Source organism: Amblyomma maculatum, chromosome 2 (assembly GCF_055883805.1).
Source record: "Amblyomma maculatum isolate TAMU_Amacu chromosome 2, ASM5588380v1, whole genome shotgun sequence".
In the NCBI taxonomy this organism is placed as follows: Eukaryota; Metazoa; Arthropoda; class Arachnida; order Ixodida; family Ixodidae; genus Amblyomma; species Amblyomma maculatum.
In genome coordinates, this window is record NC_139345.1 from 165,279,478 (window position 1) to 165,298,465 (window position 18,988).

General features: G+C 45.7%; 1 protein-coding gene across 2 annotated transcripts; it reads left to right on the top strand.

The window, feature by feature from the left end:
- The first annotated feature begins 2,032 nt into the window (after positions 1-2,032).
- LOC146200349 (uncharacterized) lies at positions 2,033-9,729 on the top strand. Of its 2 annotated transcripts, none has more exons than XM_084592928.1 (5): positions 2,033-2,155; positions 5,039-5,100; positions 6,996-7,085; positions 7,829-7,855; positions 9,585-9,729. In XM_084592928.1, the coding sequence occupies exons 1-5, from the start codon at positions 2,083-2,085 to the stop codon at positions 9,645-9,647; spliced, it is 315 nt and encodes a 104-aa protein (XP_084449054.1). In that variant the 5' UTR covers positions 2,033-2,082; the 3' UTR covers positions 9,648-9,729. The 2 variants fall into 2 exon arrangements, with proteins under 2 accessions (XP_084449054.1, XP_084449055.1); XM_084592929.1 differs by lacking the exon at positions 2,033-2,155 and adding an exon at positions 4,452-4,519.
- The last annotated feature ends 9,259 nt before the right edge of the window (positions 9,730-18,988 follow it).

Consider the following 18,988-nt stretch of genomic DNA (forward strand, 5'->3'; position numbering starts at 1 on the left):
CTGAAATATTTCACAGGAATTCGACTTTTAAATGGAGCGTTTATTACTATGACATGTCTGCTTTTCTAATTCCCCTTTTAAGCAAGTGAAGAAAGATATATGCGTTTCTATAAGCGTTTTAAAACCTTTATGGTTGGAGAGTTTCTTGATGAGGCCTTCAACGTTGACCAGCATGAGATTCTCCGTCTCCACTCACAGCAGCGGCAAATTGCATAGGCGGCTGTAAGCTATGAACAGTCATTATCCGTAACTAATAATTGATTGCTCTTGTGATTGCTTTCACTGCTTATATGTTCGTATACCTAGAAAACACAGAACGGACCTCAAAAACAGTAACAATAAAGGTCAGTTGGTTTGCCAGCTGGTACGAGCTGACTCCCAACTTAAAGGCCGCTAGAGCCCGTTGATTTCACTTGACCACCAAATTGGGACTCGCTGGCTTCCAGCCGCATCTGGAACTAGTTAGTACCAGTTGAGTAAGAGCTGAAGCTATGTGAGACCTGTTAGAACCAAATAAATCCATTTGGGAGATTTCGTTTATTTGGGTGAGTAGAAAGTTTTGTACTTTGACTATCGAACTATAAGGCCGGCTTTGGGATTAAGGGTACGATGCAACGAAGAGGTTTTGTAGCGTTAGGTATTGGAATGCATAGGCTCTAATGTTAATCAATCAAGAAAAAGATGATTTGACTAATTTTAGAACCAAATCTCAAAATCCGCCTGCACTCTTTTTGCAACTCTCAGGGACCCCTGAGAACAGGGAGCCTGTTTCACTTGAACCATGTATAATCTAATCCTGGCCCTAGGCGTGAGTATGAATGTCTATCTGTTTTTTTTTTTTTAGCCCGTTAAATATTGCGTGGCAACAAGATTCGAGCCATGGTCTTTTTGAACGAGAGGCGGGAGCTGTAGCCCTACGCAATAAACCACGAAGTTACGACCGATATACTTTAGTTACATCTGAGCTAGAAGAGTGGAGTAGGCGCTTTCACATCTATAAATAGCACGTCGCAAAAAATAAAAAGCCCAATTATTTGATCGGACAGCGGCGTAGAAACCTTGGTTTGATCACTGATGTTTCTAGTGCTCATTTGGTTCAAGTATAAATATTCAAGTATTTGGTTCAATTCGACCTTGCGGCTACGCCGATGTAGCCTGTAATGATTGGGGACTGACTCAACATTTTGTGTTTTGCAGTACATCGATGGCACCGAACAAAACTGTAATCAACTATGAAAACAATATCGAATGAGCAAAATACGCCTAGATTTGACATTTACCTAGATTAAGGTAGAGCATTAACTTTTGTTTTTCATCCTTTGCTTGTTTGTTGTCTCTTTTGTTCCGGATGTTTTTAGTTTGTGACATCCTCGCCACCAAGATCGCAGAGCTCTCAAGTGAATCTTTTGAGGGACCTTGGTACCATGTGTTCTGGTTGATTACCTTGTTTCTCTCTCTGGCCTATTCGCTTGTGTCCCTTGTAACTTATCCGGAAAAAAATCGTCATTAGAGAAGATGCATTGCAGCTTAGGGAGCCCGGAAGGGTGGTCAGAAGGGGTGGCCGGTGCCCTTGGCGACCGCGAAATGGCGAGCACGAGGCTGTCCGTAACCGGCGAAGTGAGGAAGGGGCGGGGAAGGTGCAATACTCAACGCACACGTGCTGGAGGTCTTCTTAGTACGAGTGACATCGTGGCAGAAGCGCGTCACAAGATCGTGAAAAAATAAAGGCAAAACGACGTAGGCAAAGCGAAGGCGGCTGATGATTCAAAGGCGTGGTGCGTATCATTGTCACGACAGCGTTTCCTGCTCACGTTAATCCGTTTTTTTTTGTTTTTGTGTAAATTATTTGCGGTCCTAGTGGGCGGAAAAAGCTGAGCAGGCACGGACAGCCAATATAGCGAAATATTGCGACACTCAAGCAAGCGAGTTTGCTTGACATTTCTCGTTCTGGCCAAGGACACCAGGAAAGAAAATGTGCCCATATATAGCGGGCATGAGCGCAGGGTTCTTCATTCAAGCTCGTTCTTGGAGCGCTTGTCTTTCTCTCTCGTTGCTTACTCGGGGATTTTAAGCCCATCCGAAATGAAGGTGCTGTTCGTCTGCGCACTGGTCGTGGCAGGAGCCTTCGTCGTCAAGGGTGGTCATGAACTGTGCGGTAAGAGAACTTAAATGACCCCATCTATCTTAGAATATACCGGCACAAGTTATATTTTAGCTGGTAGTTTTTTTGTTCATCAAAAAACTAAAGTTTGATCAGGACTCCGACCTTCCACCGACAGCCAAAGAGAATTGAACTGTTCAAGAGTTCTGTGTCTAGTTACGCGGTTGGATTGACGAGATATTCAGATTACTGTAACTTTACTGAAGGTGCGAAAGGAGCCTTCTATAAAAATGAGAACGGGATTTTTTAAAGCTTAAAGTGCAGTTTCCTTTCAGTAGACGAAGGTAAAGCATGATTTAAAAATAAAAATTACGCACCAAAAAAGAAAGTCATGTTTAGACAAAAACGTCTTTGTGTGTCCTTAAAGAGCTTGGAAACTTCAGAATTAAATCAAACCTCACGAATTTTTCGCTGAATTTTTATCATTCCAACATATTGCTTCAATGGAGATAACAGAACTTTTAGTCGCCTCATGAGCTGATGAAATTTACTTGGAAAGGGGTAAATATGTGCTGTGAAATGTGCAGCCACACAATGACGACAATGGGTGGTCACATATATGTCAGGCCTGTTTCTTGCCTCAACAGTACTGGGCGGTGGTAGGAAAGGATGCTGGCTTTTTTATGACATTCAGGTTATTTTTTTTTATCGAGAAGAGAGCGGAACAGTATGTGACGTGCGCAGGGCCAAACAGTATTTGTTACTTAGCTCCTTGTGAGTTTTAACTAAGGATTCATGATAATAAGAGTTTTAGATGGCACAACCGGCCGATCCACTACAACGGTTCTTAGTGTTTAACGGATCGGTTCGTAATGATGAGAACTTAACATTGTTTTGTGAAGGTTTGTGAACAACAAAGCGGTTCAAGGCGCACAAAGTTCTGCTTGCCATCATTTTAAAATATATGCTGTTCAACAAACCTGCCATTACTAATTAGAGGAAATATTCGGTTGTCACCGCTGGTTATCGAATACAATACTTAAGAATGTTGTCACCCCGGGTAAACAAGGTAGAAACATGTTAGCACCAGGCTAGATATTAGCACAATAGGCTAGTTTAGATGCTATCTGGGGACTGAACTAAATGTAATATTTTTATTGCTTGTTCTAAAGCTCTACTCTAGCTTTCCAGTTTTCAAGCACATGCTTAACGTACCGAAGAATAGCTCCGAACCAAAATCAGAACGCCGTATCAACGAAGAAAGTTCAGCAGAAACGCTAGCAGCGTTGGCGCACTCAGCAGTTCTGACACTCCCAGAGGCGGAAACTTAAGAACCGTAAAATAAAATATACTAAAAGCTAGGAGCTACGTAAGACGTCTTGCGAAGCACAGGTTTGCTATACCAATAGGTCTGGGTGTGAGAAGGGCAGAGTGCGAAGCACAGCGTCGCACTCTGCCCTTCTGGCACCCAGACCTATTCGCTTAGCAAACCCGGACAATTGAAAGATCTCCATTCGAGCTGGCCTTGAGTCATATTAAATACCTCGTATTCACGCACACGGTACGAGCCTACTTAAACAGCATTTACCTTCTACATGGCTTAGCAAGGAAGCAGCAACACTGTCTCTAATTACGTTATCCTTAGTTACTTACCTGCTGTAAAGACGAACAGAACTAAAACGAACAAAAATGCTATCAAGACCAGAAACCCCAAAAACTTTTGTTGGCTGTCTGCACACTTTCGCGGCAGCAACACTGCGCACAATATTGTGGGCCATGGAACAGAATCTTAATAGGCTTGAAATTGTTCTGTACATCTCCTTGGAGCCGAGATCGCATGCGTTCATTTTGAGTGGGAGTAATGCGCCGATTTCTCAAGGGTGTCGCCGTCCACACCATGTACTACTTACTACATGACTTTAACCACAGGACGGGGCAAAGTGAGAATTTAAACTTTTTAATAACTTATACCCTGATTCTACTCAGCTGCCCTTTTCATTGATGCACGGCAATAAGAATAATACGGCAGTGTCAGTTGTCACATCTACGAATAAAAATGAGAGGGTGATTTGCAAATTTGTGCCGCTTTCCGCAGCAGTGTCACTTAGGCACTAATCCTTAGGCAGTTGTGAACAGACTCGCAAAGAAGATTATTTTCAGCCTTATCAAAAAATTACTAAGCCTAAATGATTTCTGAAGTAACAAAAACGGCAGACATCTGGTCCCAGCTGCTTTTATTCTCAGCTAAAACTGCTAGCTCAGATCATCTATCAAATAGTAAGAAAAAAATTAGTCATGTTTTATTGCTCCCATATTTAAAGGATACGCATGTAGTCTAAGAGATCATGTGTTGCTTTATGGCCATTTTCGAACATGTAAGCCGACGAGACATGCATCGTTTTATGAAGCTGCGAAGAGGTTGGTGTATTGTTCATATGCCATATATATGTTCAGATTCATATACCAAGGTTTGTCAGACATATCAAACAAAGGAAACAATAATTGAGCATCATCACTCTGCTTTTGCTGAATCTCCATGTGGCCCTGCGGCCTCTTCTTTCAGCCTTGGCTTGAACTTTAGGTGCTAACTTGAGTAGGCGGAGCATATCCTTTTCGTCCTGATTGTATCTACGCTTTCTTTAGCAGGCATAAACATGTATAATGTTTTCTTTATAAAACCGCACTAGTCTTCAGTAACAGGCTGCATGTATCACAGCTACCAGTTTTAATTAGGGAAAGTCTGAAGAGGTTTAGATAGCGGCATTGTGCTCAGTTTACTTTTGAACCAACTTGTACATAGTCATTTTTCTGACAGCAGTGCACACACTTCGAGAGCTATATGTCGTAGAAATACAAAGATTATTCTGAACGCAGTGCAGTTCACATATAACGCAATGTGATCACGCAAGAAATGCAACCTTTTTTACCGCTTTTCAGCCATGAGCAGCGACCAGATCACGGCAGTGGCGAAATGCATGGCCGATAAAGTTGACCCAGAGGTACTCGTCAATTCCTTCGTCTCTGTCTTCTGCATTCGGACGTCCGGAACTGAAGCATGGACGCCGAATGATTGAGCTTTTTATCAATGTTCGGAAAAATGGCTTCAAATTTTTGCAATGCATTTGCTTTTCCCAGCATTTCTGCAGAGGCAGGTTACCGGCCGACCGCCATTTATATTTTTATGAAGCGCCTGATAATATAAAAATGAGACATCGAATATTATTGTTGTTTAGCTGATCAGCTGGATCCAGGTGTGCGATTCTTGTTCAATAAGGATATGACTTGCGACATAGAGAAACTTTACATTAAAAATTTGGCGACAGGTATCGTAATTGCGCCTTATAAGGCATGAAGATTGTTGGCCTCCATGTGCCTTAACATCTACATAGCGGCATCTCGAAGACATGGGCGAAATATCTAAGTGGAATCTGCAACGAGTAAATAAAAAGCGCGGTGCACTGAACCTATGGTCGCCTTCATTCCCAAGACAGGCAAAGAAAAAAGTAGCTGTCCCCTTCAGGCAGTGGTTGACTACGAGGAATAGCTGCGAAAACTAATTATTACTATTTGGGATGAAGCAACGAAGGCATTAACATCTTTTTCTGAGAAAATGGGAGCTTGAAATGCAAATGGCAGAGTCTTAATCGCCAGTGTAAAAATGAAACGTGCCAAACACTAACATGCATAATGGCACTGCGCAGGATATGAAGGCTTTCGACGGGTTAAATGTGGATACGCTGGATGGTAAGGTACGAAAGGACTTGCAGAGACATCAAAGGGAACTGGTAACGAAAACGTCAGCCACTAGGTAGCTACAAGCGAAAAACAAAACAAACCGTATTGTTGAGAACACCGAGAGTCTTACAAATTAAGTAGTGCTTGTAAGTGCGCTAGTTGGAACATTTTAACAAATATACATACGCTGCTTGGGTTAAAGAGAGCAGAGGTAAAAGACGACACAAACGTTTAAGCGCTTAACGTTTGCGTCGTCTTTTAATTCAGTCCTCGTCCTCATAAACCTAAGCAGCGCATTTATCTTTCTCTAAACCATATGGCGTACCATGCAGGGCATCCAGTATACGAGTAGATGGAAACGAAGCTAGACAGCTCACTAAAAAGGTTCTCATCAGATGAAAACCTTTGTTAAGAAGTGCCGATAGATAAAAATCGATGAGCCTACACATTGAAAATAACTTTCAGCACTGTCCGACATGATAAATAACCTTAACTCACATATGATGCATGACAGCGCATCTAAAAAGCTAAATGCTCAGGAATGCCATCAACAGGAATCTACGTATAGTATTCACCAAGGAAAAAGGTGCCAGTGGAGTTGCCAACATCGATAAGATAGGTAAAGCAATAAGTGAACAAGCTAAGGTTGTTCTCTTTCTTCTGCTGCATCTTGTGGAGCGACAAGGATCAGCACAGCAAAAGAAGTCGCATGTCAGGGACGTATTTGAATCATGTTTCTTTGGACGGAGGGGCACAGAAATATACTAGCTTGTAAATGAATCGCTGTCTCTCTGCTTCATGCAATATTCCATGCCTAAGCGAAAACACTCGTGCAGCGTCAATAAAATAGAACATATGCTGTGTGGCCCTGCTTTCTCAATAATGTATAAATCTGTTACAAATAAGGTAGATACATTTCTTATGCACTCTGGAGTTGCGAGTAAAAATATTAGCACAGTGAATTCACCGCAGGGGCGAAAATTGTACCGCACGGCTGGCGTGGCTCCGCTCTTTGAGAACATGCCTGATATTTTCATCATTGGTGTATTTGTGACCCCAGAGCTGACCGTTGTTAACAGTCGCTGAGGAAACACTTATATTTCTGGCTCCTTAATTCAGCTAGTTAAGCTGATTTCATTGATTGTGATTTCCCTCACAGCTCACAGGAAAGGCAAGACAAGTCATCCAGAGCCAAGGTGGCAACGTGGGCGAGCTTGTGAAGAAGCAGTGTGAGGCCGACATCGACTTTGTGAGTGCACAGTTTTTATAATGTTAGGTAATCATTGACTCTGAGTATTTTGTTGCTGAATTCTTGGTCGAAAATTTACTCCTTATTCCTCAAGAAGTCCGAATATTAAGGAAGCGTTTAGTTTGGTTTGGAAAGCTGCGGTCTCTAATAGACGCTGTCAGTCAGACGGTGCTGACTGCCAATACTTTCTTACGTGTAATATAAATATGCGTGCAGCTTCTAAGCGCATTTTGTCTCAGATTGTGTAGTATTAGGCGTTTTCAATACCACACTAACTGATTACACGTGGCTCTTTGCACGGCGGCAGGATCCTCCTTTGGTGGAAAGCAGCATATTCTTGTTCGTGTGTACGGAATGCGGTTGCACCGAAGCGGCATTTTGAAAAAAAGTTTTAGAACTATCACTGAAATGTCGTACGTTTCACACTGAGTGACACGCTCTCTATCAAAAAATTTGCAAAAAAGCATGGCGGAAAATAAATCTTGATTTGATTTCTCTTTCCGTAGTAGAAGTATAGTAGTATGTTCAATTTTTGGTTAGGAATCCGCATAAAATATTTAGCGTAGCCAAGGCTTTTGTCAGTAATCCAGAAAACGTCAGACTATATCTTCCTTACGAAAAACATGGTCACTTTAGAAATGGCAGCATAATATTATTCTCAACATCGCACATTTACTGAAAAAACAAACAAACTACAAAGTCACTCGAAAACCGCAAAATTAAATATTTTCTTTCCTTTCCAGAGCGCGATGGTGAAGGCATTTCTCTCCGTGAGTATATTTTTGCATCTTAGTTTTGTTTCCTCGAGATTCCTCGCTCCGAGCGTATACTTTTGTCTTCTTTCATCCCCGTGCATGATAACGCTATCTGAACAATTAAAAGCTCTGCCATGGAACTATATGCAGCCGAAATGAAAAAGAGAACGACGCCGTAACGTTTGAACATAACTATATAGTCAGGTTTGAAATTAAGCAGAAAAGAATGTATTTTTAATACTGCCAATAAACCTCCTAATTCTTCCATCACTGCACGACCAGTGGTAGCCATGCCTTAAAGAAAAATAACAAAGCGCTGGAGAAGTAGGTCGAAGTTTGAATATTTCTTTAGAGATGTCATCCGTGCATTGCATAATCGAAAATTAGTACTGACCAGCTTCTATAGAGCAAAACCTTCTTTCCTCACTATCACAGAATGCGACAGTCTTTGACAAAAACTTAGAGGCTAGGGGGTCTGGCTTTAAGTAGTGATGTGGTGCTCATTTAGCATTCGTGGAAGTCTTTCTGGTTGGAGAGTGTGAGACAACAAATCTTACCTTAAGCACATTTGGACGTCTGGGAGGGCATTACGAGCCAAACCATGTGGCTCTGAAGCTGAACAGCCTGGGCTTTAACCTTCTGAAAAAGACTGTACACCTCAACAGTTACAAACATGCAAGCATTCGGTAGCAATATGTTTACGCATTTATAATCCGTAACACGACATTCTGACTGAAGCTGGGACACATTTGCTGCACCATTTATTTATTTTGTTGGCAAGAGTAGTATCAGTTGCGATAGAAATCCGCAATAACCTCTTCACAAAAACGTTCCCTCTCGACAGCTATATGCATTTGCACGTAACTACCAGGAGATTTGAAAGGCTGAGGCGTCCTAACCGTTGGGATCTGGCTCTAGCAAACAATGACAAATATAAATTAAGCGCCGCATAAAAATCCGTGAAAGTAAGACCAATGGATAGCCGAGCGTTTGCAGGGTTTTAAGAGCACAGTGCAGAACTTAAGGAGATTGCACATTCATATACCTGTGGCTATCGTACCTGTTTTGTTTTTGTACTTTGTAATCAGATGTCTGTCGACGATATATATTTACACTGATAATTTCTCTTTGAGCAGCACCATGAAATAAAGAAATCGAAACACTCCCCTGTGTTTTCTCTGATAGCGTTGGCAGTTCGTTTGCGTAATATGTATGTCACTACGAACACTTCCTTCAGGACTACTCCTTTCAGCAACTTTGTCCCCTCAGACAGTGACGAGTGGTATGAAATATTCATTCTTCGAGCGTTACCACCCATTGCGTTATTCAGAAATAGCAACCACCGTTCTCACAGCTAGAACCCTTTTAGGACATTGAACATTCCCAACAAATACCCGTGTTTGAGATGAGGCAACGTACTTAGCCGTACTTTTAAGACAGAACTCCGCAAAAGTCTGTGCTTGATTTTCGATTCTTCTGGCTGTATTCTTCAGCATATATTTTTCCCTCGCAAATGTGGAGTTTATGTGCAGCATATCACAAGCTTGGCTTCCAATAATGTGACAAGGCCATTAATGACCTAAATAAAGAAAAGCTAATGAACTGAGTTATAGCGGGCGCGACCAATATATGCGCGGAGGCTGAAATACTATGTGTGAACGCTCGCTCTTAATATGCGCATGAGAATCCAGAGAAGGCAATTGCCGCGGATGATTTTGATGTCATCGCATCTTCTTTCTTTCAGCCCGAGCAGGCGGAATCTGTCAAGAATGCCTACAAGGAGTGCGTGGCTCACCACCACAGCTGAAGTGTTGCAGAAGACAACCGGCGTGTGCAGTGCATTAGTAAGGAAACAACAACGTGATGAAATAAAAGCGGCCATTACAGCTATTGACGCCTGTGTTCAAATAAGTATTGCTTTAGTCTTGTCAACAGCTAGCTACGGCTTGTGCCGTAACACACGCACACGCACAAGCATACACGTGCATGCACGCACCCATGAAGAAGAGAAACCGTTATAGTCAAAATAGAGGCGAGAGGCCATGTCTCTTCGTACTACTCAATAACAGTGTAAGCTAGAGAAGCTCTGGTGGCTGAAGGCTTTGGACTTCTCTAAAACAGCTTTTCTCAGAGCCTGGTAACCGTATGGCGGTTTACCGTCCCCAATACGCCAAAGCAAACATGCACACGCCCCCAGGAATCAAGGATTTAAAACCTAATAGTTGCGCCCTTCCGAACAGCTTCATATATGTCCAGCAGCAATAGAAACGCTCTCTACCCCATTGCACACTTGATAGCAGTCGAAGTAGCGCGCTCAATACGATATTATTACGTATAATAGTTCAGCCGAATTTTCTCCTCTACGACCAGTAACTTGCGAATCTACCTTGTTTCTACTGCTACAGTTCTCCAAGGTAGTACAGTTTTGAATATGACTACGAAAGTGTCTAGTTAAAACATCTCCTGATTTTGGTCACTGATCGCTATTGTAAATGAAACGTTGCTTTGTCCTGCAGCTCTAACGGCTCCAGGAAATTCCAGTGAATCCGGAAATATGAAGTGTCCGTGCTCATGCGGAAAATGTTTTGGCGCACATATTGCAGTTAAATTCCCGCGTAGCCAAATAAATGCAATTCTTTGACAAAATAATGAATGTTCAGGGCTATTTGATTAATTATGCATTATTAGTGGTTATAAAATACATTTCAGCGAAGGCTACCTAGTGTCATTGTGCAATTGCACACGTACGCAGCTGGGGGCAAAAGCTTCCGGGCTGAGGATACGTGGAAGAATTATTCCTGCAAAGTTTGGCAAAGAAGGCTAACATAGTATGAGGAGACATGCTTGTTCCGCGTGGTACAAAATATACCAGGCGACGTGATACCGGGGCAACCGAGAAAAAATTTCTTTTCCGCAAATACACATCAATGGAAACTTTCGTCCATCGCTATACACTAGCACAATCTATGCATGTAGGAAGGCAGCGCTATTATAAGAAATGTTTTGGATTTCAACATTATTAAGTATTCAGCAGTTCGGTGTCCAACCGCAGTAAAAGCGTATATTTGCTAAAATAGAGATGTCTTTTCCGTGTGCTCCATTATTTGTGTTCGTGTGTTCCTAGATAAGTCGATTATTTCAGATGACATGTATGACGATATGCGACATGACTAAGTCGACTTTGTCAAAATTAATCCAACACCATTCGCTTAACGTGCCATTTTCTCTCAATATGCATACGTATCTAACGTAGCGAGTGTTTCCACTCTGTTTAAGGGAATGCATCAAGTTCACAAGCTCCAAAACAAATATATCAAGTTGCAAAGTCGGTATTACCGGCCTAAGGCCCTGCAAAAGCGTGCAAGGGCCCTTCAGGGGTAAAGTACAATAAGTTGGCAGGTTTCTTTGGATTGAAAATAAGGAGACGTAAACAACCAGTGGCTTTCTAGACTCACAAAATGGAAGGTAAATGTTACTAGAAATATATACTCGCCGTTCACTCAGTCTATTGGGTTTTAGAAACGAATGAAAGAGGGAGAAAGTGTAACGAAAATACGTGTTAACTCGATACTTTGCATGTATTGAAGGTAATTTATATATAAGCGATGATTGTAGGACCTAGACCACCTACACACCCCAGAGGAGGGGCTGCAGTCGCTTAATGTAGCGGAAGTGACACTAGGCTATTACGCGGTGTATTTCGGGTAAGCGTCGCTAGGTACTACTGCGCAAGTGCTGTAACCATTTCAGCTATTTGCTCCGAGCCACACAAGAGAACAAGGAGGGAAGGGAGAGAAGAATGACGAGAAGAAGGAGAAGCCGGTAGAATGGAGAAAGATTATTCGGAAGTCGAGAAGACAGAAGGAGGAAGAGAGAGAAGGAGAAGCCGGTCAAATGGAGTGAGAAGATTCGGAATACGCCAAAAAGACGCGTCGAATCACCGATCTCAGCACACGATTTCCAGCCAGCGCATTGGCGACGAGAAAATTAGAGTAGGACTCACCTCGTTTAGTAGCTTTCGTTACGCATATACAGCCTCAACCGAGTTGAGTCGCCACCAATTTTTCGAACTGGTAGCTGCCCTACTAGAGGTCTCGGGCTCTTTGCAGCGGGCACTGTGTGCTGTTATCATCTGTTTTGGTTTGGCTTGGCTTGGCTGGCAGCTGCGACTGCGATAGTGGCGCTAGTGTATCTGTGGCGCAAGTGTGGCGCAAGTGTATAAAAGCGGAGTGCGAGAATAAACGGGGGTTCATTTCGTCGCTTGGGAGCTCGGTGTCTGGACTGCTTTCTCTGGCGGCGTTCCGGCGCGGGTGCAACGGCGCCCCCCCCTGCCTGGGCTAACACGACATGGTGTCAGAAGTGGCCGTCTACGACATGTTGTCAGATGGTCAAGAATCTTCCCACTGAGCCAGGCACCTTCCATCCACGATGTCGAAGACGCCTTCAATACGGCTGCATGGACTGCAGCAACCGCCACCGCTGGACTTTGACCGCACGTCAGAGTGGCCGGCGTGGATCGAACATTTCGACGACTTCCGATATGCAACAGGACTCAACGAATGCTCCAGGGAGGCTCAGGTACGAACGCTGTTGTACACAATAGGGAGGCAAGCTCGTGACATATTCAAGACGTTTTCACTATCTGACGAAGACGCCAAGAACTATGAAACCATAAAGAAAAAGTTCGACGGGCACTTTGTAAAAGAGAGGAACATCGTGTACGAAAGCGCCTGTTTTCACAGACGCGTACAAATGCCAGGAGAGTCGGTAGACCAGTTCGTCACTGCGCTACACGGCTTGGCGGAGCGTTGCGACTACGGTGAACTAAAAGAACGATTGATCCGAGACAGACTGGTTGTCGGGCTCCGCGACGCAAAGCTCTCGGAAGCTTTGCAAATGGATTCTCAGCTCACGCTGGCTTCGGCGCTGTCGAAGGCTCGCTTAAAGGAAAGCGTCCAACAGCAGCAAAGTACTGTACGACGACAACACAGCCATCAGTCATCGGAAATTCGTGACCAGGACCCCAATGTGGACGCGGTGGTTCAACAGAGGCACAAGGGACGTCTGCATGGGCAACGAACGCCGGAGGTGCGGCAGCATGGGCAACGAACGCCGGAAGTGCGGTGTCCTTTCTGCAGTGGCGACGCCCACCCCAGGACAATGTGCCCAGCCAGAGCTGCCAAGTGTCTTCACTGTGGCAAGAAGGGACATTTCGCAAAGGCCTGCTTGAAGAAAGCAACGGCTTCCGCTCAACGAAAGGTACGCGTCTCAGCGGTCAACCAGGAAACTGGAGAGCTACGCGTCTCAGCGGTCAACCAGGAAACTGGAGAGACTTTCGCGGGATCAATAGATGCATGCAGAAAAGCGCGATTTGTTCAGGTGCGCATTAATTCTGTGCCCATTTTTGCAAAGGTTGACTCAGGTGCTGAAGTGTCAGTATTACCATCAACGTTTCCGGGATTACCGTCCCGACTGGTAAAAACCGATGAAATCTTGCAAGGTGCAGGAGGCAGTAAGCTTAACGTACTAGGCAAATTCGTAGCAGAGATCGCATGGAAAGAGAAAACTGTGTATCAAACATGCTACGTTGTCAGTCCGTTACGCGACGCCCTTCTAGGATTACCTGCACTTGAGGTCTTAGGTATCGTGAAATTTGCAGACGCGGTCGAGTCGGGAAACCTGCAGTACGAGACGCGTTTTCCAGAAATGTTCCGCGGTCTAGGTACGATGCCAGGGCAGTACACCATCAGGCTACAAGCTGGCGCTATCCCGCATGCCATAAGCGCTCCACGCAGGGTACCAATTCCCCTGAGGGAGTCCCTGAAGCGCGAAATAGATAAAATGGAGCGTTTAGGCATAATCAGGAAAGTGGATGGGCCCACCGAATGGTGCGCCGGAATAGTTCCGGTAGTGAAGCCCTCAGGAGACCTGAGAGTTTGCGTAGACCTCACTAAATTGAACAAATGCGTAGTTCGAGAGCGATTTACGTTACCAACTGTGGATCAAGCTCTAGGGTCACTGTCGGGAGCGAAATGGTTTTCAAAGCTCGATGCCAACTCAGGCTTCCACCAGGTGCGACTCAGTAAAGACTCGGAAGAGCTAACCACGTTCTTAACACCCTTCGGTAGATACTGTTTCACGCGACTACCCTTTGGAATTACCTCCGCTCCGGAATACTTCCAAAAGAGAATGTCTGAGATACTAGGTGGCCTGCCGGGGGTCGTTAATCTCATGGACGATGTCCTAGTGTTTGGCGAAAGCAAAGCTCAACACGATGAGCGTTTAAGTAACGTGATCACACGCCTAGCAAGGGCAAATGTGACATTAAACAAAGAGAAATGCTTATTCGGGGTTAGGCAAGTGCGTTTTTTGGGTCACATTTTGAATGAGGAAGGTATTCATCCTGATCCAGCGAAGGTCAGTGCTATAAAAGATTTGAGAGCACCCAGAACCGTTACTGAGCTTAGAAGCATTTTGGGCATGGCGAATCATTTGGGCCGCTTCCTGCCACATTTAGCCCAAGTGACTGCTCCCATGCGTGTTCTTTTGCACAAGGATAGGGACTGGGTCTGGGACAGGAATCAGGAAAAAGCGTTCCAAGAACTCAAAGAGCTCATTTGTTCAGCGCAATGCATGGCTTTGTACGACGCTTCGCTACAAACCACTCTTTCAGCTGACGCATCGTCTTTTGGTCTGGGAGCAGTTTTGTTTCAAAAGCAAAAAGACGGGCAACGTAGACCAGTTGCATTCGCTTCTCGTTCGCTCACCAAAACCGAGCAACGGTACTCCCAGATCGAAAAGGAGGCGCTGGCGTTGACGTGGGCAGCGGAAAGGTTTGATGAGTATATACGTGGTCTGGAAGTTGTTTTTGAAACTGACCACAAGCCCTTGGTGTCGCTGTTGGGTCACATGGCAATCGACGCTATGCCCCCAAGAATTCAACGTTTTCGTCTGCGCCTGATGCGATACAGTTTTTCTGTATTATATGTACCAGGCAAATCGCTAACCACTGCTGATACTCTTTCACGTTCGCCGTTAGCTCGTACGAAAGTGGAAAGCTGTTTAACTGTCTCAGAGGTAACCGCTTACTCGAAAGCTTGTTTACTGGGTTTAGAAACAGGCGACGATTTCTTGAAAAGAGTAAAAGAAGGTCAAGCAAAAGACGAAGTGTGTCGAAGCTTGCGCACAGTGTGCAAAAAAGGGTGGCCCAGGAAACAAAATGTTTCCTGTTATCTTCTGCCATACTGGCAGGAACGTGCATGCATTACTTTGGTGATCGGGTTTCTGCTCAAAGGTATGAGGCCTATCATTCCTCAGACCCTTCGCAAGGAAGCGCTAAGCAAACTGCATGACGGTCACCAAGGCATCTCGCGATGCCGCAGTGTGGCTAAAGGTTCTGTCTGGTGGCCGGGACTTAGCACTGAGATAGCGTCATTCGTGAAACAGTGCAGCGTTTGCGCGAGGCATGCGCCAGAACAGATCGAACCGATGATTGCATCGCCAACGCTCTCTTTTCCTTGGGAGAGAGTAGGGGTCGATCTGTTTCAAATTCAGGGACGGCAATATCTTGTCGTAGTAGACTATCTTTCGCGATACCCAGAGATTGCCATTCTTCCGTCAACAAAGTCTGCTACCGTGATAAGCCGAATAAAAAGCATTTTTGCGAGACATGGCATTCCCGAGTGTGTGGTGACCGACAATGGTCCCCAATTTGTCAGTGCCGAGTTCGAGAAATTTGCAAAACTGTATGGCTTCCGTCATGTCACCTCGAGTCCGAGGCACCCCCAGGGAAACGGGGAAGTCGAACGTATGGTAAAGACGGTTAAGAATCTCATTCTAAAATCGGACGACCCTTACTTAGCCTTGCTGGCTTATAGGGCCACACCTGGTGTTCTGAATGTCAGCCCAGCGGAGATACTGATGGGTAGAAGGCTTAGGACGAGAGTCCCAATGCTGCCTTCGCACCGCAATCCGGGACAATGCTGTCTGCAAGAAGCGGCAGCCAAGGACCGTAAAGTCAGAAAGGAGCAAAGCCGCCACTTCGACCGACGTCACCGGTCTAAAAATCTCCCAAAGCTGGAAGCAGGTGATGTGGTGTGGGTGACTGATCTCTATGTACCAAAGGTACAGTGCTCGGAGCAGCACCACAGCCGCGTTCATACCGTGTTCAAACGGAAAACGGGGTTGAAGTCCGTCGAAACAGGAGAATGCTTAACCGTCTCCCAAAAGGCCGGGTAGATAGCGGGAACTACGAATTTCCGGATAGTCAGGAACAGCACAGCAGGGCCGGATTGGTAACTGGAGTAGACAACCAATTTGACGAAGCTCCGGAAGCTTTGGTGCCTCTAACTCAGACGGAGACTGACGGTGGCAATTCTCAAGCGAGAATTGTAACTACGACCAGATTTGGAAGAGTTGTTCGCAAACCCATAAGGCTGGGCGTGGACGACTGATGCTGGAGTGACTGTGTTCTGTCGTGTTTTCTTGGGTGTGTTCCAATGTTGTTTTGAAGTGTATGCATGTAAAGTTAATAGTGCTTGAAAAGGGGGATGTGCTGTTATCATCTGTTTTGGTTTGGCTTGGCTTGGCTGGCAGCTGCGACTGCGATAGTGGCGCTAGTGTATCTGTGGCGCAAGTGTATAAAAGCGGAGTGCGAGAATAAACGGGGTTCATTTCGTCGCTTGGGAGCTCGGTGTCTGGACTGCTTTCTCTGGCAGCGTTCCGGCGCGGGTGCAACGGCGCCCCCCCCCTGCCTGGGCTAACACGGCTCCTTGCAGCGGGCACTGTTCGTGACCTTCAAGGCTCAGCCAAGGTCAAGCAAAACCACTATATGATGAATGGTCGGACCAATGGTCCAGTCATTGCATAGGTCAAAGGTCAAGTAAAGGGCAAACTGGAGAAGTCAATGTCACGTCAAGGTCACATCAACGTCAGCTAAAATCTGGTCACGTAACCGACACGGATCGCTAGGGAGCCGAAACGCGGTATTTAAGTGATAGGGCGTAACATCACGCCATTCTACGCCGAGTACATGAGTGAAGCAGCGGCGGTGCGCCTAGGAATTAGTCGACGTGCGGTGTTCACGTGCTAGGCCGCGACATCACGGCCTCATAAACAGACTACATCACGCAAGTAGTGCCGTCGCGCGTGACACAGTCTACATGTGGCGTTCACGTGCTAGGCCGTAACGTCAAGCATTCGGACGAGCATAAATAGCAGCTGCTGAGATGCCTAGCAGTCAGAGCCGTGGAGTCCGGTGCTGAACACGTGTCACCGAATGAGATAAAGCAGGCGCTTAGCCTCGTCTGACGATCTGGACAGGAGGAGGAGGAATCAATTGTAACGCACTATAAAGCGCCGAGAATGTTCTGGGCCAGGGTAACGAAGGCCAACTGGTCTTTCAGCTGTTAAGAGTCTAACCAAGCCCGCCACGTTGGAGGAGGGGTGTGTGGAAAGTGAGGTGACTGAATTGCAACAGGGGAGGAAAACATGCAGTGTTCTAAGTTTGCATTATGGTCAGAACAATTCGGGCTTACGGGGGAATGTCTGATGCGGTATAGAGACCATCGGGCAGGAGTAAGGAATGTATTAAGGAGTATTTAGTTGTATGCGTCGAATAATGCGCACTTGCGTAGTAGAGAGGAACTAATCAGGAAGAGGAAGTGTACGAAGAGTTTCCCTAATGTTGTCATAGTGAAATTTGATTTCTCTTTTGAGTGAAGAGTAGCGTCTTACGTGGGGGGATAATGCCAGAGAATCCCAGACGGCTGGGGCTGAAGTTCGCTGGCGAGGTGAGGCACTACCTCATTGCCTGGGATTCCAACGTTGTCAGGAATCCACCTCAGCGTGACAGTGTGAAGACGTAGCTTAGTAAGAGCTCCGTGTAGATCATGTTGCAGTTCTTCAGGAATGCGAACCGTACGAATGGCGCATATAGCCTGTATTAAATCAGTGTATTTGGTATTTAGTGCACAGCATTGCGAATCGCCAGGAGGGTGTACAGAAAGTGCGTGAATTGTTGCACCGAGTGAGAAGCCGTAGCTTAAGGATTTTTAAGCCTGGCAAAAAATAAACAAATGCTCGACGAACAGAAAATAAGACTTTGCCAGCCCAAACCGTCGTGGAGCTAACGCTTCTCACTCGGTTTAACCAAAGCTAAATCACCGTTGATTTTTTCAAAGCCCAGTGTATTTGGAATTGAGAAGATGTTGAGCGGCATGGGTACACTAGCGGAGTAACTTGTTAATCGATAGACAGGAGACGCATTGAATGATGGCGAGGAGGAACGTCAGCTGAGGGGAGCTTGTCGGAGCGGTGCGCGCAGGACAGTGACTCTCATCCGTTCAACGGGTTATGTGCGAGCTCCCTTGATGGTTCAGCGGGGCTGAGCGGTACTGAGCGGTACGAGTGGAGCACGATAATATGGAGATGCGCAGCCAGCCTGTTAGGCTCGACAGGTCAGGAATTTGGACGGTTGGCGCCAAACCGACTGAGTTATGGGAAAAGCGGCCTGTTACCGCAGAACAGAGAGTGTGTGTTTACTCGCTGGCATCCCGTTCGGAGAAGTGTTTTCATCGCGCGCACGTGTTCCCGAACGACGGCCCGTTTCTCTGAGGTACAGACACCGCCTTCTTGTGGTCAGGAAGCGGCCGGCGCCCCTTTTGCGGCAACGAAACTACCGCCACCCGATCGAGGAGACACTGCTCGCGGACCGCTGCCTTGGAAAACGGCGACTGCGTAAAAAGTGGGGCGACAGGACCGCGGGGCTGGAGGCCCATAAATCGACTGTCTGCCGAGACGCGGCCGTTTTAACGCTCAAGTTCACTTTGACAGCGGGCTGACAGCGGAGGAGCATGATCACTTTCGTCGGCTCCGAAGTCCAAAGAGTGATGATACATCAATCGACCAGCCGCGTGGTGGGAGAACCGGCGAGAGTGTAAAGGCACCGCCTTATCGTGGGCGGGCTTTCATCAATGGGTGTGACTGGTTGATTAGAAAACAGCTAAGTTTTCCCTCGTAATTAGGAAGCCCTAAAATGAACCTCTGGAAAGTCTTCAAGCATCTTGATACTCATCTCGATCTTCGATCCTGATCCTCGATCTGGATCCCGACTAGTAACTATGTAAATGAATTATGTGTATCATGTCT